The sequence below is a fragment of the Oncorhynchus tshawytscha genome, linkage group LG02, assembly GCF_018296145.1.
Source record: "Oncorhynchus tshawytscha isolate Ot180627B linkage group LG02, Otsh_v2.0, whole genome shotgun sequence".
NCBI classification, from domain to species: domain Eukaryota; kingdom Metazoa; phylum Chordata; class Actinopteri; order Salmoniformes; family Salmonidae; genus Oncorhynchus; species Oncorhynchus tshawytscha.
Window position 1 is genome coordinate 50,955,177 of NC_056430.1, and position 19,855 is coordinate 50,975,031.

General features: G+C 41.2%; 1 protein-coding gene across 2 annotated transcripts in view; it reads left to right on the top strand.

Moving 5' to 3' along the window:
* lhfpl4a (LHFPL tetraspan subfamily member 4a) overlaps window positions 1–19,272 on the top strand; it is a 60,787-nt gene extending 41,515 nt beyond the window's left edge. The window contains exons 3-4 of one of the 2 annotated variants that reach the window (XM_042300525.1): window positions 7,802–7,818; window positions 14,613–19,272. In XM_042300525.1, coding sequence (XP_042156459.1) covers window positions 7,802–7,818; window positions 14,613–14,666 — 71 coding nt within the window. In that variant the 3' untranslated portion in view covers window positions 14,667–19,272. The remainder of the gene's footprint in view (window positions 1–7,801; window positions 7,819–14,612) is intronic. The other variant, XM_042300530.1, reaches the window with a different exon arrangement.
* Window positions 19,273–19,855: the final 583 nt, after the last annotated feature.

The window sequence follows — 19,855 nt, forward strand, 5'->3', positions numbered from 1 at the left end:
GTTGGGATGAGGTTTTGATGTTGGTATGCTGTGCCTTTTTTTTCCCTCCACACATTGTGTTGTGTGTTCCTTCCAAACAACTCAACTGTAGTTTTATCCGTCCACAGAATATTTTGCCTGGCTATTTTGCCTGGGACATGCAGGTGACCTTTTGCAAACTTCAGACATGCAGCAATGTTTTCTTTGGACAGCAGTGGCTTCTTCCGTGGTGTCCTCCCATGAACACCATTCTTGTTTAGGGTTTTACGTATCGTAGTCTCGTCAACAGAGATGTTAGCATGTTCCAGAGATTTCTGTAAGTCTTTAGTTGACACTAGGATTCTTCTTAACCTCATTGAGCATTCTTGCGCTGTGCTCTTGCAGTCATCTTTGCAGGACGGCCACTCCTATGGAGAGTAGCAACAGTGCTAAACTTTCTCCATTTATAGACAATTTGTCTTACCTTGGACTGATGAACATCAAGGCTTTTAGAGGTACTTTTGTAGCCCTTTCCAGCTTTATACAAGTCAACAATTCTTAATCTTATTTGTCTTCTGAGATATCTTTTGTTCGAGGCATGGTTCACATCAGGCAAACTCAAATTCTGTGAGTTTTTTTTATAGGGCAAGGCAGCTCTAACCAACATCTCCAATCTCGTCTCATTGATTGGACTCCAGGTTAGCTGACTCCTGAGTCCAATTAGCTTTTGGAAAGGTCATTAGCCTAGGGGTTCACATACTTTTTCCAACCTACACTGTGAATGTTTAAATTATGTATTCAATATAGACAAGAAAAATTCAATAATGTGTGTTATTAGTTTAAGCACTGTTTGTTTATTGTTGTGACTTAGATGATCAGATCAAATTTGATGACCAATTTATGCAGAAATCCAGGTAATTCCAAAGGGTTCACACTTTTTCTTGCCACAGTGTATATCCATTGATTCTTGAAGAATTTAACTTACAAATGCCTCATGAGCTTAGTTCGCCTGTCACACCACATGAGAGCCCAAAATATAAGCTTGTTTTTTCTCCAATGTTTGTAAACAAACACTGTATAGCCTCATTACATGGTTAAAACAATCATTTTGATGATATGGATGGTCAGTCCTTGCATCCATAGCTCTGTCTATTAATCCGAGAGTTCTTACATTTCTCCAGGCCCACCCCTCAACTGTGGATTCACCCTTTAAACAGCCGCATATAATCAAGATATCAAAGTGTCACCAACATAAAAGGTCAACAATAGGCCTATAGCAAATGCTGCCTATGACATTCATTTTTCACATGTAAATAGCACTTTCCAGTAGTGCTCAAAGCATGCCATTCCATGAGCTCCGCATTTATTTTTCAACTTGAATCAATGAGTCCAATCAGTCCTCCATGACAACAAAATCATAAACAACAGAGTAGGTCTGGTTAATAAGTCCTTCATTATTGGGTCATGATCAGGTAAAACAATTAGGCTAATATATACTTCCATATAGTCCTATTCTTAAAGATCAAGGGATAATAAATTAATTGGAATGACTGAACATCTGATAGACTTTGGTATTTAATGTAAAGATAACTGAGTCATATTAAGTTATGATTAACCCTGGGGCGTATATTAACCCTGGGGCGGCAGGGTAGCCTAGTGGTTAGAGCGTTGGACTAGTAACCGGAAGGTTGCAAGTTCAAATCCCCGAGCTGACAGGCAGTTAAGCAGTTAAACAGGCAGTTAAGCCGCTGTTCCTAGGCCGTCATTGAAAATAAGAATTTGTTCTTAACTAACTTGCCTAGTTAAATAAAGGTTAAATTATATGTAGTAGAAAGTGATAGGTTAGAAGAAGCTTACATAACCAACACAAAGTAAAATTTTACATCCATTTATGGCCAGCTATGTAAACTCTTAACATTGATTTATCCTGCAATAGATGTTGTTCAATTGGTAACAAACATTTTTGTAAATTTTTTGCCTATAAAGGGGAAAGTAATCTAATGTAATCAGATTATATTATTGAGTTTGGGTAATCCAAAAGTTATGTTACTGATGACATTTTTGGACAGGTAACTAGTAACAGATTACATTTAGAAAGTAACCTACTTGAACACCGCAGGGGGAACTCTACACCATACTTAACCAGGTCAGGATGTGTTTTTCTTGTACTTTGCACAATCAGGGCTGGTTCCCCTGCTTGTTTGACTTGAAAATGGTGATGGGGATTTAAGCTTCAGGGGACACATGTTCATAAATATTTGATCTTGCATTTCAGTCGTGTGCATTACATCATCCAGGTTTTCAATCATCTACCCACTGTTCCCTTTATAACATTTCAGTGTATGAAATATTTCTATGTGTGCTGTCTAAGGGTTGCATAACGAGACAACGCTGCGCTATCTAGATTCGGTGCGTCTGTATATTTGTACGATTTACCATAAATATAGTTAGCGTCGTGATGAGGGGTGTTGCAGCATGATCAGAGCCAGGAAAAGACGGAGAGCGCGTTGAGCTTCTTTTAAAAAAATGTTTTTTTTACCCCCCCCCAATTCCTTCATAGCCCTCTGATTCTATTGAGGAAGTTTCCATGGTTACGTGTCAGATTCAAGCAAGATAAGGCTGAGGTTGCTCTCTCTCCCCAGCGACCCGGCACTGCAGCTGTGCCTGCTTTCCCTCCTTCCTCTCCCTCTCTCACATACATTTTCTAATATTCCTCCAATCATTCCTCCTCAATTCTCCCCCTATCGATTGTCTTCCCCCCCCTCTCACTCCACCATCCCTCATCTGGATGTTCATTTTGTTTCATCAGGTTTAAGGGGGTAAATGAGGTCGGAGGGGGTGGGGGGCCAGACGGGGGATGGAGGGTTGGGTGGGCTCTGGGATAGCACTAGATTAGATTCTGGGGTGTGTGTGTGTGGAGGGGGATGTTAAAGTATCTGTAGTTGCCTGAGGATCGGTGTTGCATCAACAACAACAACCTGGTGGCACTGTGCCAGAACTCCTCTGGCGTTATTTGTTTTTGCCTTAATCCACTCTGCTGTTTCCCCCATCTGTATTTATTTATTCTTCATCAGATATAATAACTTCAGTCACAGTGTCATGGTTCGTTTCATTGAGATAAGACTGCTTCTCTGTCATAAAAAATATCCCGCCCTGAATGCAATTATAACAACAATTCATACATGAAATATAAACCTAAATCAGATTTGTTTTAGGCCACTTTTTTTGTTTGAATAAGATACGATGGAGCATTGAAGGGCAGATGTGGGCATGTTTGTGTGTTGGGAGCCGTGCTCGTGTCTGATGGATTCCGAGGGATAATTTCCAACCACATTTTTCAGAGGGTCTCCCTCCCCTGCTTCCCACTCCAGACCTCCCACTGGTTCTCACCGCAGGAGGCCAGAATTTGGATAGAATTCCGACGGAGCTGCAAATCTTATTTGAGCCAGCCAAGAGGAATAGTCTTATTCAACAACCCTTGGGGATAAACAGCTGGTTTAACCTGTTATAGGAGGAAAATACACTATACTTAATACATTTATATCATGGGATTTTTTTTCAACCTTCGATATTATCACATTGAACTAGTCTCTATTTGACACTGGGCGCGTGCAATAGTAGAACTGTATAAAGACAACAGTGATGTTGTGCCTGTAGCCTACATAAAATTAAGATGTGAGTTAGTAAATGACTACATACAGACTACCAAACATGTATTAGCTCTGTATAATATTAAACATAAATGTTAATAAATGCAATGCAGGGGTGGACTATGATTATTATTATTATCCCATAATTGAAAATATTTATTTAATGTACATTGTGTTTTTAATTTCAGGTAAATAATTTAATATATAATCCAGGGATGGGCAACTGGCTGCTGGTCCCCTTTTTTTGGCCAGAAGATCAATTTCGAAAGACAAAAAAATATATACTCAGTTTATTAGGTACACCCATCTAGTACAGGTTCGGGCACCCCCTTGCCTCCAGAACAGCCTGAATTATTTGGGGAACGTATTCTACAAGTCGGAAACATTCTATAGGTATGTTGGTTCATGCTGACATGATGGCATCATGCAGTTGCTGCAGAGTGGACGGTGGTACACCACCGCCACCAGGCAGGATGGGTCCAAATCCTGACTCAGCATGACGCAACAGGAACCGGGATTCGTCGGACCAGGCAATGTTTTTCCACTCCTCAATTGTCCAGTGTTGGTGACTGTGTGCCCTCTGGAGCTGATTCTTCTTATTTTTAGCTGATAGGGGCTGCAATAGCCCATCTGTGACAAGGATTGACTGGTTGTGCGTTCCGTGATGTCGTTCTGTACACCACTGTTGTACTGCGTCATTATTTGTCTGTTTGTGGCCCACCTTTTAGTTTACACGATAATTGCCATTCTCCTTCGACCTCTCTCATAAACGAGCTGTTTTCGCCCACAGGGCTGCTGTTGACTGACGTTTTTTTTGTTTGTCGCACAATTCTCGGTAAACCATAGAAACTGCCTGCGTGAAAAGCCCACGAGGGCAGATGCTTCTGAGATACTGACTCCAGCGTGCCTGGCACTGAAGATCATAACACGCTCAAAGTCGTTTAGGTCACTCGCTTTGCCCAGTCTAATGTTGATTCGGACAGTAACTGAATGCCTCAATGCCCATCTGCCGCCTTTATATTGCAAGTTACGGCCACTTGACTCACTGTCTGTAGGAGCAATCCATTTTCATGAACAGGGTGGTGTACCTAATAAACTGTAACTGAGTGCCTTAACAAAGTATTCATACTCCTTGACTTACAGTGCCTTTTAGAAAGTATTCACACCCCTTGACTTTTTCCACATTTTGTTGTTAGTCTGCATTTAAAATCAAGTAGTTTTTTTTGTCACTGGCCTACACACAATACCCCATGTTAAAGTGGAATTACGTTTTTTAAATATTTTTACAAATTAATAAAAAATGAAACCCTAAAATGTCTTGAGTCAACTAAATAAGTTCAGTAGTAAAAGTTTGGAAGTCTGGGGGGCAGGAAGGGTAAAGGGGGAGCAGTTTCCTTTCTAGTGGTGGTTATTCATCAGCCTGATGGTCTGGGGGTAGAAACTGTTAGCTAGTCTGACAGTTTTTGCCATGAAGCTCCGAAACTGCCTGCGCATGAGTGGAAACGGGGAGAACAAGCCATGGCTTGGGTGGCTGAGGTCCTTGATGATCTTCTTGGCCTTCCTGCGACACCCGGTGTTGTAGGTGTTCTGAAAGGCAGGCAGTGTGCACCCAATAGTATGTTTGCCTGAGCATACCACCCTCTGTAGATCCTTGCGGTCAGTGGCGGCGGAGTTGCCATACCAGGCTGTGATTTAGCCCGACAGTATGCTCTCGATGGTGTTCCTGTAGAACACTGTGAGGACCCTCGGAGACAGGACACATTTCTTTAGCGTTCTTCTTCACCACGGTGTCCGTGTAGTTTGACCATTTCCGAGGAACTTTTTTACTGTCTTTTTTACTGTCTCCCCATTGATGATGGGGGCATGCCAAGCATGGTTTCTCCTGAAGTCCACAATCGGCTCCATTGTTTTGCTGACGTTGAGGGAGAGGTTGTTTACCTGGCATCACGCCGTCAGAGTGCTTACCTCCTCTCTGTAGGCCGTCTCATTGTTATTGGTAATCAGGCCTACTACTGTCGTGTCTTCAGCGAACTTGATGATGGAGTTGGAACTGTGCGAGGCCATGCAGTCATGGGCATACAGGAAGAACAGGAGTGGACTGAGGACACACCCTTTTGGGGCGCCCATGTTGAGGACAAAGGAGGTTGCTGGCACCTTAATTGGAGAGAATGGGCTCGTGGTTATGACTGGAATCAGTGGAATGGTATGAAAAACACATGGTTTCCAGGTGTTTGATGCCATTCTATTAGCTCCTTTATGGCCATTATTATGAGAAGTTCTCCCCTCCACTGGTTGTGGATCAGTGTGGAGGAGGTACTGTTGGCTACCTTCACCACATGTGGATGGCCCGTCAGGAAGTCCAGGATCCAATTGCATAGGGAGGAGTTCAGTCCTAGGCCCGGGAACTTTGTGGTGAGCTTAGTGGGCAATATGTTATTGAAGGCCATGCTGTAGTCAATGAACGGAATCCTCACATATGCATTCCTTTTGTCCAGGTGGGTGAGGGCAGTGTGCAGTGTGATTGCTTCGTCCGTGGATCTGTCAGGTGGAAGTGATGAGATATGCCTGGTTTTCTCCAGACATAGCGCTTTGCATTCAGGCCAAAGAGTTACATTTTGTCTCCTTCAGACCACAAAATCTTTTGCCTTATGATCTCAGTCTATCAAGTGCCTTTTTGCAAACTTCAGGTGTGCTGTCATGTGCCTTTTTCTTAGGAGTGGCTTCCGTCTGGCCATTCTCCCATAAAACCCAGATTGGTGAAGTGCTGTAGAGACTGCTGTCCTTCTGGCAGGTTCTCCCATCTCAGCCAAGGAACTCTGTAGGTCCTTCTTGCCCCGTTGCTCCGTTTGGCCAGATGGCCGGCTCTATGCAGAGTTTGGGTAGTTCCATAGTTTTTTTGCTTGATTTTGTACACCTGTCAGTGTTTGGCTGAAATGGCCGAATGCACTCATTTTAAGTGATGTCCACATACTTTTTCAGCCACAACCGTTGCTGACAGATGTATAAAATTGAGCACACAGCCATACAATCTCCATAGACAAACATTGGCAGTAGAATGGCTTTACTGAAGAGCCCAGTGACTTTCAACGTGGCACTGTCATAGGATGCCACCTTTCCAACAAGTCAGTTTGTCAAATTCCTGCCTTGCTAGAGCTACCCCGATCAACTGTAAGTGCTGTTGTGAAGTGGAAACGTCTAGGAGGAACAACGGTTCAGCCACGAAGTGGTAGGCCGCACAAGCTCACAGAACGGGACCAGTGAGTGCCGAAGCGTGTAGCAGCATGATTCTGCCACCACCATGCTTCTCCGTAAGGATGGTGCCAGGTTTCTTCCAGACATGACAATTGGTATTCAACCCAAAGAGTTCAATTTTGGTTTCGTCAGACCAGAGAATCTTGTCTTTAAGTGCCTTTTGGCAAACTCCAAGCGGGCTGTCATGTGCCTTTTACTGAGAGGCTTCTGTCTGGCCACTCTACCATAAAGGCCTGATTGGTGGAGAGCTGCAGAGATGGTTGTCCTTCTGGAAGGTTCTCCCATCCCCACAGATGAACTCTAGAGCGCTGTCAGAGGGACCATCAGGTTCTTGGTCACCTCCCAGATCAAGGCCCTTTTCTCCCGATCGCTCAGTTTGGCCGGACTTGGTGGTTCCAAACTTCTATTTAAGAATGATGGAAGCCACTGTGTTTTTGGGGACCTTCTCCAGTTCTGTGCCTCAACACAATCCTGTCTCGGAGCTCTACAGACAATTCCTTCAACCTCATGGCTTGGTTTTTGCTCTGACATGCACTGTCAACTGTGGGACCTTATATAGGCAGGTGCCTTTCCAAATGTCCAATCAGTTGAATTTACCACAGGTGGACTCCAAATAAGTTGCAGAAACATCTCAAGGATGATCAATGGAAACCAGGATGTATCAGCTCAATTTCGAGTCTCATAGCAAATGGTCTGAATACTAATGTAAAAAAGGTATTTCTACAAACATGTTTTTGCTTTGTCATTATGGGGTATTGTGTGTAGATTGTAGAGGATTCTTGTTTTTTAATCCATTTTAGAATAAGGCTGTAATGTAATTATAAATTGATTGGATATTTTCCAAAGGCACTGTACATGTGCAGTCAAAACCATTTCACCCTGTTCACATCAGTCCTACTAAAGGAGGTTGACTTAAAACAATTCTCCTTCTGTCTTCACAGATTTTGCAGTGTCCAGGGTAAGTTCAATTGTTATTATGGCTTTTTTGTGTGCCTTGTTGTGTGTTGTGGTTGTAAGGTATCTGTGTTGTGTGCTTGTGCACCGGCGTGTGTGTGATGTGTACTAGTGAGGAGCAGGTTGACTCATAACCCACAGTTCTCTGGGTTATATCTGCGGGAAGGCCAGGTTTAGGGTCATATTGTGTGGGTGGCGGGCGGGTGGGTTTGATAAACAGAAAATGTGTAAAAAAAAATGCATGCATTTATATCATAAGGCTACATTAAGGTTTTTCTTTCATTATTGTTGGCTAACTAGCATTAGTGCGGAAAACTAATAGACCGACGAGAATAGACTGACGAGTTTCAGAAGAAAGTTATTTGTTTCTGGCAATTTTCGAGCCTGTAATCGAACCAACAAATGCTGATACTCCAGATACTCAACTAGTCTACAGGAGACCAGTTGTATTGCTTCTTTAATCAGAACAAAAGTTTTCAGCTGTGCTTACATAATTGGAAAAGGGTTTTCTAATGATCAGTTAGCCTTTTATGATCAACTTGGATTTGCTAACACAACGTGCCATTGGAACACAGGAGTGATGGTTGCTGATAATGGGCCTCTCTACGCCTATTTTAGATATTACATTAAAAAAACTGCCATTTCCAGCTACAATAGTCATTCACAACATTAACAATGTCTACACTGTATTTCTGATCAATTTGATGTTATTTTAATGGACAAAAAAATTGCTTTTCTTTCAAAAACAAGGACATTTCTAAGTGACCCCAAACTTTTGAACGGTAGTGTAGATACCGTTCTCTTAATCAGCATCATAAAATCCAATAGAATTTAAACCACAATATATGCATCCAAGCCGAACTGAAATCTTATCAGAAACATGTTAGGTTGTTTCCAGCGCATTTCATTTCCCTAGAACCGGTCAAACTGATGTCATTTGAATATTTTGCACTTTTATCTTTTTTTCTCCCCGGCCCAAAACGTCTTTGCTTGGTGAAAGACGCAGAGATCACAGAACTTTACTTACGTCAACTAGATTAAAATATTCAGTCAGATTTATGACATTTTCTGGTGAGGGTTTATAGTCTTCTAGGGCAACATACAGTTGCAGTTGGAAGTTTACATACACTTAGGTTGGAGTCATTAAAACTTGTTTTTCAACCACTCCACACATTTCTTGTTAACAAACTATAGTTTTGGCAAGTCGGTTAGAACATCTACTTTGTGAATGACACAAGTAATTTTTCCAACAATTGTTTACAGGCAGATTATTTCACTTAAAATTCACTGTATCACAATTCCAGTGGGTCAGAAGTTTACATACACTAAGTTGACTGTGCCTTTAAACAGCTTGGAAAGTTCCCGAAAATTATGTCATGGCTTTAGAAGCTTCTGATAGGCTAATGGACATAATTTGAGTCAATTGGAGGTGTACCTATGGATGGATTTCTATGCCACCTTCAAACTCGGTGCCTCTTTGCTTGACATTATAGGAAAATCAAAAGAAATCAGCCAAGACCTCAGAAAAAAAATTGTAGACCTCCCACAAGTCTTGTTCATCCTTGGGAGCAATTTCCAAACACCTGAAGGTACCACATTAATCTGTACAAACAATAGTATGCAAGTATAAACACCATGGGACCACGCAGCCATCAGGAAGAGATTAATGTACTTTGGTGTGAAAAGTGCAAATCAATCCCAGAACAACTGCAAAGGACCTTGTGAAGATGCTGGAGGAAACAGGTACAAAAGTATCTATATCCACAGTAAAACAAGTCCTATATCGACATAACCTGAAAGGCCGCTCAGCAAGGAAGAAGCCACTGCTCCAAAACCGCCATAAAAAAGCCAGACTAAGGTTTGCAACTGCACATGGGGACAAAGATCGTACTTTTTGAGGAATGTCCTCTGGTCTGATGAAACAAAAATAGAACTGTTTGGCCATAATGACCATCTTTATGTTTGGAGGAAAAAGGAGGAGGCTTGCAAGCCGAAGAATACCATCCCAACCGTGAAGCACGGGGGTGGCAGCATCATGTTGTGGGGGTGCCTTCCTGCAGGGTGGACTGGTGCACTTCACAAAATAGATGTGTTGAAGCAACATCTCAAGACATCAGTCAGGAAGTTAAAGCTTGGTCGCAAATGGGTCTTCCAATGGACAATGACCCTAAGCATACTTCCTTAGTTGTGGCAAAATGGCTTAAGGACAACAAAGTCAAGGTATTGGAGTGGCCATCACAAAGCCCTTACCTCAATCCTATAGAAAATATGTGAAAAAAATGAAAAAAGCATGTGCGAGCAAGGAGGCCTACAAACCTGACTCCGTTACACCAGCTCTGTCATGGGGAAATGGGCCAAGATTCAGCCAATTTATTGTGGGAAGCTTGTGGAAGGCTACTCGAAACGTTTGACCTAAGTTAAACAATTTAAAGGCAATGCTACCAAATACTAATTGAGTATGTAAACTTCTGACCCACTGGGAATGTGATTAAATAAATAAATAAGCTGTAATAAATCATTCTCTCTGCTGTTATTCTGTCATTTGACATGCTTAAAATAAGGTGGTGAGCCAAACTGACCTAAGACAGGGAATTTTTTACTAGGATTAAGTGTCAGGAATTGTGAAAAACTTAATTTAAATGTATTTGGCTAAGGTGTATGTAAACTTCTGACTTCAACTGTATAATGTCAGAAGAGAAGCTGCATGTATCTAGTTATAGACAAGTTGACCTGAAAATAGCTGACCAAAGTGTTGGAAATTCTAAGCAGAAACATATCTAAATCAGGCAACAACAAAAAATCCTGCACCCCCTGTCAAAAAATTGTTCTGCCGTCTGACTGTATCCTACAGCGCATTGTCTCAGATTTCCCTTCGCATATAAAGTGATTGCGGATGGGTTATTAGCAATTGCAGGTGGGTGCAAGTGAACAAAAAGCTGATCCGCGCACCACTAGTTTGTTCCAGTGGGAGGAGCTATAGGAGGACTCGTAATGAATGGAAGGGAGTCAAACGTGGTTTCCATAGGCTTGATGTGTATGATATCGTTCCATTCCAGCCATTACAATGTTTCTCCCATCAGCCTCTGGTGTTTACAGTGACCTCTGCTGTCCAGGTGGGTTTGCGAGTTGAGTTGAACCACCCCCCCCCTGCTTCAGCCTGGGTGTTTGTGTTACTGCCTCTGCTAACGCAACCTGGTATTATGTCGGTTGTCTTACCCCTCAGCATTCCACTCGTTCCTGTGAGATGGTCACATGCGCATGCCTCGCTAAGTGATATTCCACAGTGATTTCAAGCCTCTCTCATCCCCGCTGGAGGGGACAGGGTAGTGGAGAGAGGGGGGAGAGGTTAGTGGAAACAAAGGTGGTAGCATGTTGTATTAGAATATCCTGGGGCAGAATGCACTCCCACAGGAGCGAGGCATACCGCGAGTGGAGAGGAGCCGTCAAGTCGAGTAACTCATATCACTGAGCCTCTGTCTGCAGGAGAAGCTACAGGACCTGGGGCTAGTGTGTAGCCACTCTGATTCAGATCTGGGAAGAAAAAGAGAAAGAGGGGGAGAGAAAGGGAGCAGAGGAAAATGCTAGCCTAATTACGAGTGGAGCGGTCTTTAAAAAAAAAAAAAAAAAACATTTTTTTTTTCTCACAAACACAAATATGATGTGAGCTGTGAGCACCAGCACTGTGGCCCATGAAAAATGAATTGTTAAAAGTACTAGTAGTGACGCTTAAGGGGAGAAACATGTCCACCTCTTTCTATTCCACAGAAAATAAGCCGGCGCAATAACTTTTAATGTGCTGGGGGGAAAAAATTCTGCTTATGTCTTAAATGTCTCGCAATGAAAAGGAATCGTACCTCGAATATGTGAATATTTAATGTCAGGGGTATTTTAAGAACCGTTTTCAGCATTTTTAGTGACTGTTCACTTGTTCTGGAAAAAGGCTCATTCTTGGTTAAGGAGGAGGGAAGGAGAGATAATAACCTCAAAGTAGAGACGTCTATTAGAGGAGTGCAGAAATGAACTCCTTGTCCACAGTAGATTGAGTGTCTACCTTGAAAACGCTGATTTATAGCTTCAATCAATAGAAATGGTCCAAATTGAACCCTGAGGCCTTTTTATTTGCACATAGGAGACAACTGTGCTCGTCAGGTGGCGAAAGTAATGAGAGTCAGCATACAATATGGATCGAGCCGGAGGGCTGGTATTTAATATACAGTAGTAAGCTGATGACACTGCTCTACAAAGACACTCCGGAGGTCATTTTTAATGCAATATCCAGAATTTTGGTCACTAGTACGGTATCCATATTAAGAAGTCATCAGTTTTGTCTGAGAACTGATGACTTCCCAATATGGATGCCGGACTGCACACCTATAGGTTAATTTTCACTCTGGCTGCAGTAAAAAAAATCGAAATGATCATTTCGAGTCTACAGAGGTAGGCTAGGTTTTCCCAATGAATCATCCAATAAAATCTAAATAAGGTCAATTAGGCACTGGTTGGCTATGTTTCTGTGTTTTTTTTATTAGATTCTGAACCTCTTTGCTATAATAATTTCCAAAAAATATGTACATTTTCTTTGTTTATTTAGTGCTATAAATGCTAGTGATGTGACATAAGTAATTGGGTGTGGTAGACAATAGCAGTACCTATTGTTGTCATGATGATGCACAGGGATAACGCTACGTTCCTCCCCTCTAGCATCTCCACCTTGGCTCCACCCTCAGGATGGACGGAGTAAGACCAATCAGCTTCTCCCACTCAATCACGGGGGAATATGACCTTGTCAATCAACCAATGTGCATGTGACTTACCCTAGCATTCACATGGAACCTGTTTGTAGCTGTTTTGGATGTCTTGATGTGACTGCTTCCGTTTGTAATAAGTAGTACTGGTGATTTGTGCACTCCTTCCCTCAAACTCTCCTCATATTTCCCGTGCGTGATGCTCCCATATTAAAGGCATCAATTAGCTTGTCAAAAATAAGTCAGCAAAATAGACATCTAGATATCACTATGTTCATATTCTCTTCTTGATAGAGACAGGTGATGCCATTTTTTTCATGACCACATCAGACATCTTGACATTGTTCTCTAGATATTTTCTCTAACCTGCTACAGACAAGTTGATACTTTTCTCAGTGAATCAGCATTTTTGATCATACAATAATTCATCAATATAGTTTTTCATAGAGCACAGGTCAGACACCAACTCAAAACAAAATGGCCGACATGTCCCAAACTATTGTAATTAATGAGCTCACAAAGCCTGTCTTTGGAAGGCACTTAGAGATTGCCCCATAAATTGGGGGGGAAGAACTCATGCTCCGGGCAAGCAGACCAACCTATGTGTAGAGAGGAGGGCAGCTGGAGTTGGGGGTGAGGTGTAATGTAGTGTTCCAGGTGGAGCCTTAGCACTCCCTGGTATGTTTCCAAAGTGGGGGAGGAATGCGATGACTTAATTCAGTCTGCGCCGAGGCCATCCTGGCCCCCAACCAAATGTGACACCTGCTTGGGTGGCGGAGGTAGAGCGGGGCTCTTAAACAGATTAATAACACTGTAATCCCTTTTCTACTCCATCCACCTATTCATCCACAGCCCCCGCCCCTGATTGATTCATTTTTGGCGTAATCTGATTTTCATTAAATTGGCTTGCGTGGAGGATGAGTCATCCTGGCAAAGTGCAACAGCTATTATTATCCTCGCCAGGCACGCTGAGTCGCAAACAGGAAGTTAATGTAGTCTCAGGTCCAAGCGGACTAATGATGTGGGGATAGAGCAGGATGTGACACGCTATGTGGTTTGACTCGTTACTTTGAAAGTCCTCGTTAGGCAACGTAGCCGTTTTGTACGGAACGTTAATGGCCATTGTGCTTGAAAACGTCAGCTGGATTTCTGTGTATTTTGCAAAGCGTCAAGGACAAAACAAGTCAAGCACATGCACATTGTCTTTATGCAAACACTATTTTTAAAACCAGGCGAAAAGACAATAATAACATGTAAACAAGGAGAGCAGATGTACATTCTGAGGCACATCCAAGTTTTGTTATGTGCTGTAGCGCAGTTACTGTGGTTATCACTGTCGCAACGCTGAGTCCCATTCAATATATATATCAAACATAATGAAAAGTTATATACAAGATGGTCCCATACAAAAACATAATGAAATGTTGTTTTTATGGATTTGGTCTGAAATGTCAGAGAGAATGTCATCTGTGACCTTTAAACACTACTGCATTTGTATGCTTTTTTGTTTCTTTCATATTCCACACCTCGGTTACTGACAGTGACTCATGTTTCATGCCCCTTGTGTTGCTCCTTTCTCATCCACAATGACATACCATATCCGTTGGATAAAATGAAAATAATTTCACAGGATTATACAAAATTATGATAATAGCCACTAGAGGAATCAAGTAATTTGTTTTCTGTTAAAGCAAGAATCCGCTACTCGTGGCCACCCCCCTGCTTTGGTTGTGTGCTCGGTTATTAGTGATACTGTCCGCCCCAGCACCTTTTGTTATTGCTTGTTTCAGCATGGCGCTGGGATGGACAGTAATACTAATAACTGAGCACACAACACAAGCAGGGGGGTGGCCGGTGGGGCAGCAGTGGGTAGTGAATTCCTGACTCAAGAATAAAATCGGGCATGAATGATCCTGAACCCATTGTGTGAACCTTTGTGTCACTCCCCTTATTCCAGACCAGATCCGTCCATGCTACTTCCTTGTTCTTCTCCCATTGTCTCTTGCCCCCATGTGTTGCCTTACCTTTTTATCTTTTCTTTTTTTTTTCACAGATTGAAATCCGGGAGACCAAGGATCCACGATACGGAGTCCAACGGTTCCACTGAGCACCCCCCAACAGTTTCAGACCCTCCTCTTCATCTCCTCTGCTCATTCGCCCCCAAAGACCATAGCTCTTCAGGTCTAACAACTGATCTCAGAGTGGAGCTGTCTGTAAAATTGAACTGAAATGGAAGATATTCAAAAAGAGAAACAATTTGAAGAGAAATTACAAAAAGGAATATGATCAGCTTTATAAAACTCTGGGGGAAAAAAAATTGATATAGTGTATTAATTAATTCTCACATAATATTACCATAACAAAGGTAATGAAGTTAATGATGATGCTTGCAGCAGGCATATTCTATGAAAATCTACATTTTTATTCAGAATGGAAAATTAGTCATTTCCAGCTTTAAAAATAACCATTTAAGAAGTGCATTTATACAAGTGGGTGCTACTTCTGAGATATCTAATAAAAGAAGACAAAAAAAGGAAGAAAAAAACACAAACAAGAATTTTGTACAGCGACAGTAATTTTGAAGACCATCTTTTTTTCTGACAGATTTTCAACTTCCCCCTTTTTGTACATGAGCTCTGGTCCCAGGAAATACAAAAGAAAAAGACGTGTAAATAAGGTGTTTCTATGGAAACAGGGTAGAAATAGCATTTATTACCCCATAATTATCATCCCTTGAAACCCTTCGGAATAGCAACCCCTTTCTGATCATCGTCTTGGAAAAGGAAGTGTGGATTATCTGCACCATTTCTTCTCTTCTCCCCGTGTAATTTGATCTACCAACATCCTTGAACCAGAAAAGCCAACAGGAGCAACGACAGTGGTAATGGACCGAATTAATTGACAGGCATTGTAAAGAAAAGACCTCACTGCTGTCAACTCTTTCAATCTACAGAATTTCAGTCACAGTCCTGCATCTAAACTCACACTCTTAGAAAAAAAGGGTTCTGATAGAACCAAAAAGGGTTCTATCACTTGTTTCAAATATGGAACCCTTTTATAGGGTTCTTTGATCAGAACTCCAAGGGTTCTTCTTCACTGAAACAAAATTGGTTCCATATAGAACCCTGTATGGTGCCATTTATGAATTATGGTTAATGCTAATAAATTGTCATATTTTTAGCTAACAATATAATTGAATAAACAATAAATAATGGAGAAAAGAATACCAGCATAGTTTTGAGATTTTACTGTCATTATATACAAACATAGTTTGGAAATATGCACTGGTGGCCAAGGAGGCATCTGTTTGTTTGACTGATGGGCCACGTCAATATTGGTACCAACTCTAGCTGACTTCTGTATGGAACAGTACAGTAAGGGTTGTTTTCTAGGCTGGTTCCTGAAAATAAGAAAAAAAAGGACCAAAAACCTGAGTTAATCTTCAGAAATAAGCATGAGTTGATCTGCCAAAATGAAGACAAAATTGTAGAAGAACAACGTACATAGAGTTGTCAGCAGCAGCCGAAAGAGATCCTCTGATAATTGGGTTACTGCCAGACTGAGTAAAACAGATAGTGTGTTAAAAGTCATGTAATGATTAACTAGGCTATTGAATCACCAAGACTTATAAATAATGAGGAATAATTTAGATGCATACCTCCTCTGTCAGCCCACTGCCCATCACTTGCATTCTTTAGAGGTCAGCAACAGTCTTCTAATGGCTTCATGAAACAGTCCCCTCATCTGACTACAGTGAAATACTGAAATAAAAGTAACAATTATCTAATAGCCAATGTCAGGCTGGGTCTATAGCTCTATTTGGCATATTCAATAATAAAAAGTAATGGTTTTTTTGTAAGAGTTACTAATAACTGAGCTAATAACTGAGCTAACTAGCTTGTAAAGTGTCTAATTAAACTAGGCTAATTTCTTGTCTAGCTAGCTAGATAACAAATGGTGCTCAAATTCTAATACAACTTTATCTAGCATAGCTAGTTTATCATATGACTGGTGTCATATTTGAATGAAATAATAAAGTTTACTTATCTTAATAAATGGAAAAATAACATGCTTATTGGTAGGCTATTTGCAAGTTTAACCACAGTCCTGCTGGAATGGCAGTTGGTTTTTGAATCAGAATGGCAGTTAAAATTTGAATAGACCATAAGGTTGTACATAGGACCCCTTTTTTTAATCTAAGAGTGTATGTTTTGATTAAAACACATGATTTATTCTTGCTTTTAGCTAGCATTTAGTTTGCAACAGATTTGTATGAACCTTGCTGTTTGCCACTCCGACCTCGGCAACAATGTTATAAAACGCGAATTCGATCTCCCACCTGCCATAGTGTTTAAAAATGTCAGACGTCAGCTAGCCATTTTTCTGACCAGCCGATGGATCTCCCCTAAAATGTGTTGGTGTTAAGTCCTTGGTCTTTTATATTCCTGAATTATCATTCATATCTTCGATTGGGAAAATGGTGAACTTCACAGTCCCAAACCAAAGAATGAGGAAAACCCTAGTGAAAGTTAAACAAGGTTAAGACATGTCTAGCAGTGGTTGCATAACATTAGCTGAACATTTGTTGCTGTATGAAAGAAAAATGAGTCTCGCAACCTAATGGTACAAGCAAAATAGCCTCTGTTTTTCATACGGTCATCTTAATATCATTGTGAAAGCAGGCCAGAGTACCATAAAACTTAAATGAAACCGTCTCAAATAGCCGCCTGTCCCTTTTAATAACTGTGCAGAGGCACACATTTCAGCAAATAAACGCCTGTTTCAAATATACCCTGGGTCTAAATCAATTTTTTACAATGTTACCATGAATTACTATGAATTGTTAACAAGGCTTAATGTTTGATCTATTACATTAAATAATTCTGTAATGACTCTCAAAAAGGATGGCAATCAGTTGTTACCGACAGTAAGAGAAACTGCAAGCCTTTGGCTGCTAATAGCTGAGAACTGCTAGCTAACTGGCAAACAAAAGACCCCTAGAAATCAGCCAATCGCTATCTAGTTGCGAAAGTAAGAACTGCCGAAAATGCACACAGTCATTGTGAAGAATAATTATTCAGTCAAGGAATTGAAAAATAATCATTGTTCATGATTTAGATTTTTTTTAACATTAAATGCTGTAACAGCAGAGAATAAAACAATTAATACAAGTCCAATGACGGTAGTGGCTACCCATTACTGTGTATCACTTATGAACCATAATTTATTCACATTACTTTAATAAAACATTTCAGTTGCTGTGTATATTAGTTGTTTTAGGCCTATTTGACGACTTTATTTAATTCAAAGTCATCTCATCTCTATAGAGCTGCTGCCTATGCTCTCTGACAAAATCACTATTTTGGTAGTTTCTTCCTCTCGATAACACCACACAGACCAGATAAGTAGGCATACAATGGATTATGGTAATTGTAGTTCATTACCACGTTTTCTGCACTGTTGAATATTGGCCTGTTGGAAACTACATCTCCCTACTATACCACGCAGTTTGTGCTTGATCTGATTTATCTCTAGCGACTAAATAGAATTCTAATCATTGAACCGATGTCGGTCATTTAGATTTTGGTTAATCTTTCAACACTGTATGTTAGACCCTGACACCTTAGATGCCCAGAGATTTTCTCCTACACTTTTCACAGATCTTCTTACTGTAAGGCTTAGCTGCAGGTCAAATTACATACAGAGAATTGTAGGTCGTCCCTGCCCTCGAATCTTAATTCTGCACCAACATCGCACACTGTGGTTGATTTGATTCCATATCTAACCAATGTGAGCTCACCATTTTTGGATCACAGATCCCATTTTTGGATCTCAGATGAAATAAATACAGGACATCCCAGGGTTGTTCTCCAACGGTGAGTAGACGAAGTGTCCCGACGTGTTTTGGGTCAATAGAACTGGTGTCATCTTGAGGTCAGTGAGGTTGACCTCTTGTGCTGCAACACCATCGTAATGTCTTGCCTGGCTAGACTAATGGGATGTTGGATGTGGAGCAAAGGTTATCAAAGCGGTCTCTTTAGGTGGTGGACAGACTCCTCTGTGGTGCTTTTCCAACCCAGCAATGTCCCTATACCTTAAATCCCCCATACTTGAACTTTGAACCTCCAATATAGATTAGGAAATAGAAGTGCGCCTCTTTTGAGATGTAGCAAATAACAAAGGAGAATGAGCTTACGAAGAACAACAAAGGGAGAGGAGGAGGAACCCAGCAAAATGGCGGCAAAGCCTGACAATCAAACACAGTCGACGTCCTACTGTAGACATCAAGCAGAGACAGGTACTCTTTCTTTGCCCCTCTCCTCTCCTTAACCCAACACCCCTTCCTCTGGCTCCCGTGGATCAGCCGTTCTAAAATGAGGACTTAAATGCAAAAATATGTTTCCTTGGTAGTATTTGAATGAATATCATCAGTGGGTTTTTTCCTCCCGGGCCATTGCCAGACCGATCGTTTCCATTTAGCAGGACTCTTTTGAAGGAAAGTGTGTCGTCCTCAGGCCTTTTATCCACCTGAGGGACATGGAGACTAAATACTGGTGTAACAACTGACCACAGAGGGATATGAATGGGGATATGAAAAGATAGAACACAAATATATATAATTTGGTGTGCTTAGTATCACTTTCCTTTCACTTGTTTTCTAAATCTCTGTTCTCTTTTCTGGTTATGTTTATAAAGACAATATGACGGGGGGAGGGGGGTACCTCATGGTTGAATACTTGGACCCTTACAAATATTTGGAGAGTTTTATATTTTGCAGAGCGTCCAGTGTTTTGTACCCTCAATAGGCTGTTTTGTTTTGAACAGTGCCATGTGGCTCGTCTTTCATTAGGAGCTTCACTGGGCTAGTCTCTTGTAAACCACTCTTGCACCCCATTGGCCTGACAGCAGCAATGACAACATCCTGATGGTTTCCTCAGGACAGAGCTTCCAAAGGGTCACTTTAGTCCATATATTGCACTACTTCTGTCACCCTATTCCCTATGTAGTCCACTACTTTTAAACAGAATCCCTTATTTTGACTAGGACTCTGGTCAAAATGAGTAGAGTACATAGGGAATAGGGTAACTAAAGTAGTGCAATACAGTATATAGGGAATAGGATGGCATTTCAGACGCACCCTTTGTATAGCCTTTTCAAAGCAGATTTCTACTCTCATCCCAGCCTCAAATTAAATGTGTATGTAACAGAGGAACTTCTGTCTTCTCCATCTTGCATACAGCCAAGTATATTGAAATTTATTGGGATGGTTCTAATGGGAGACTATTTCCTTTTTGT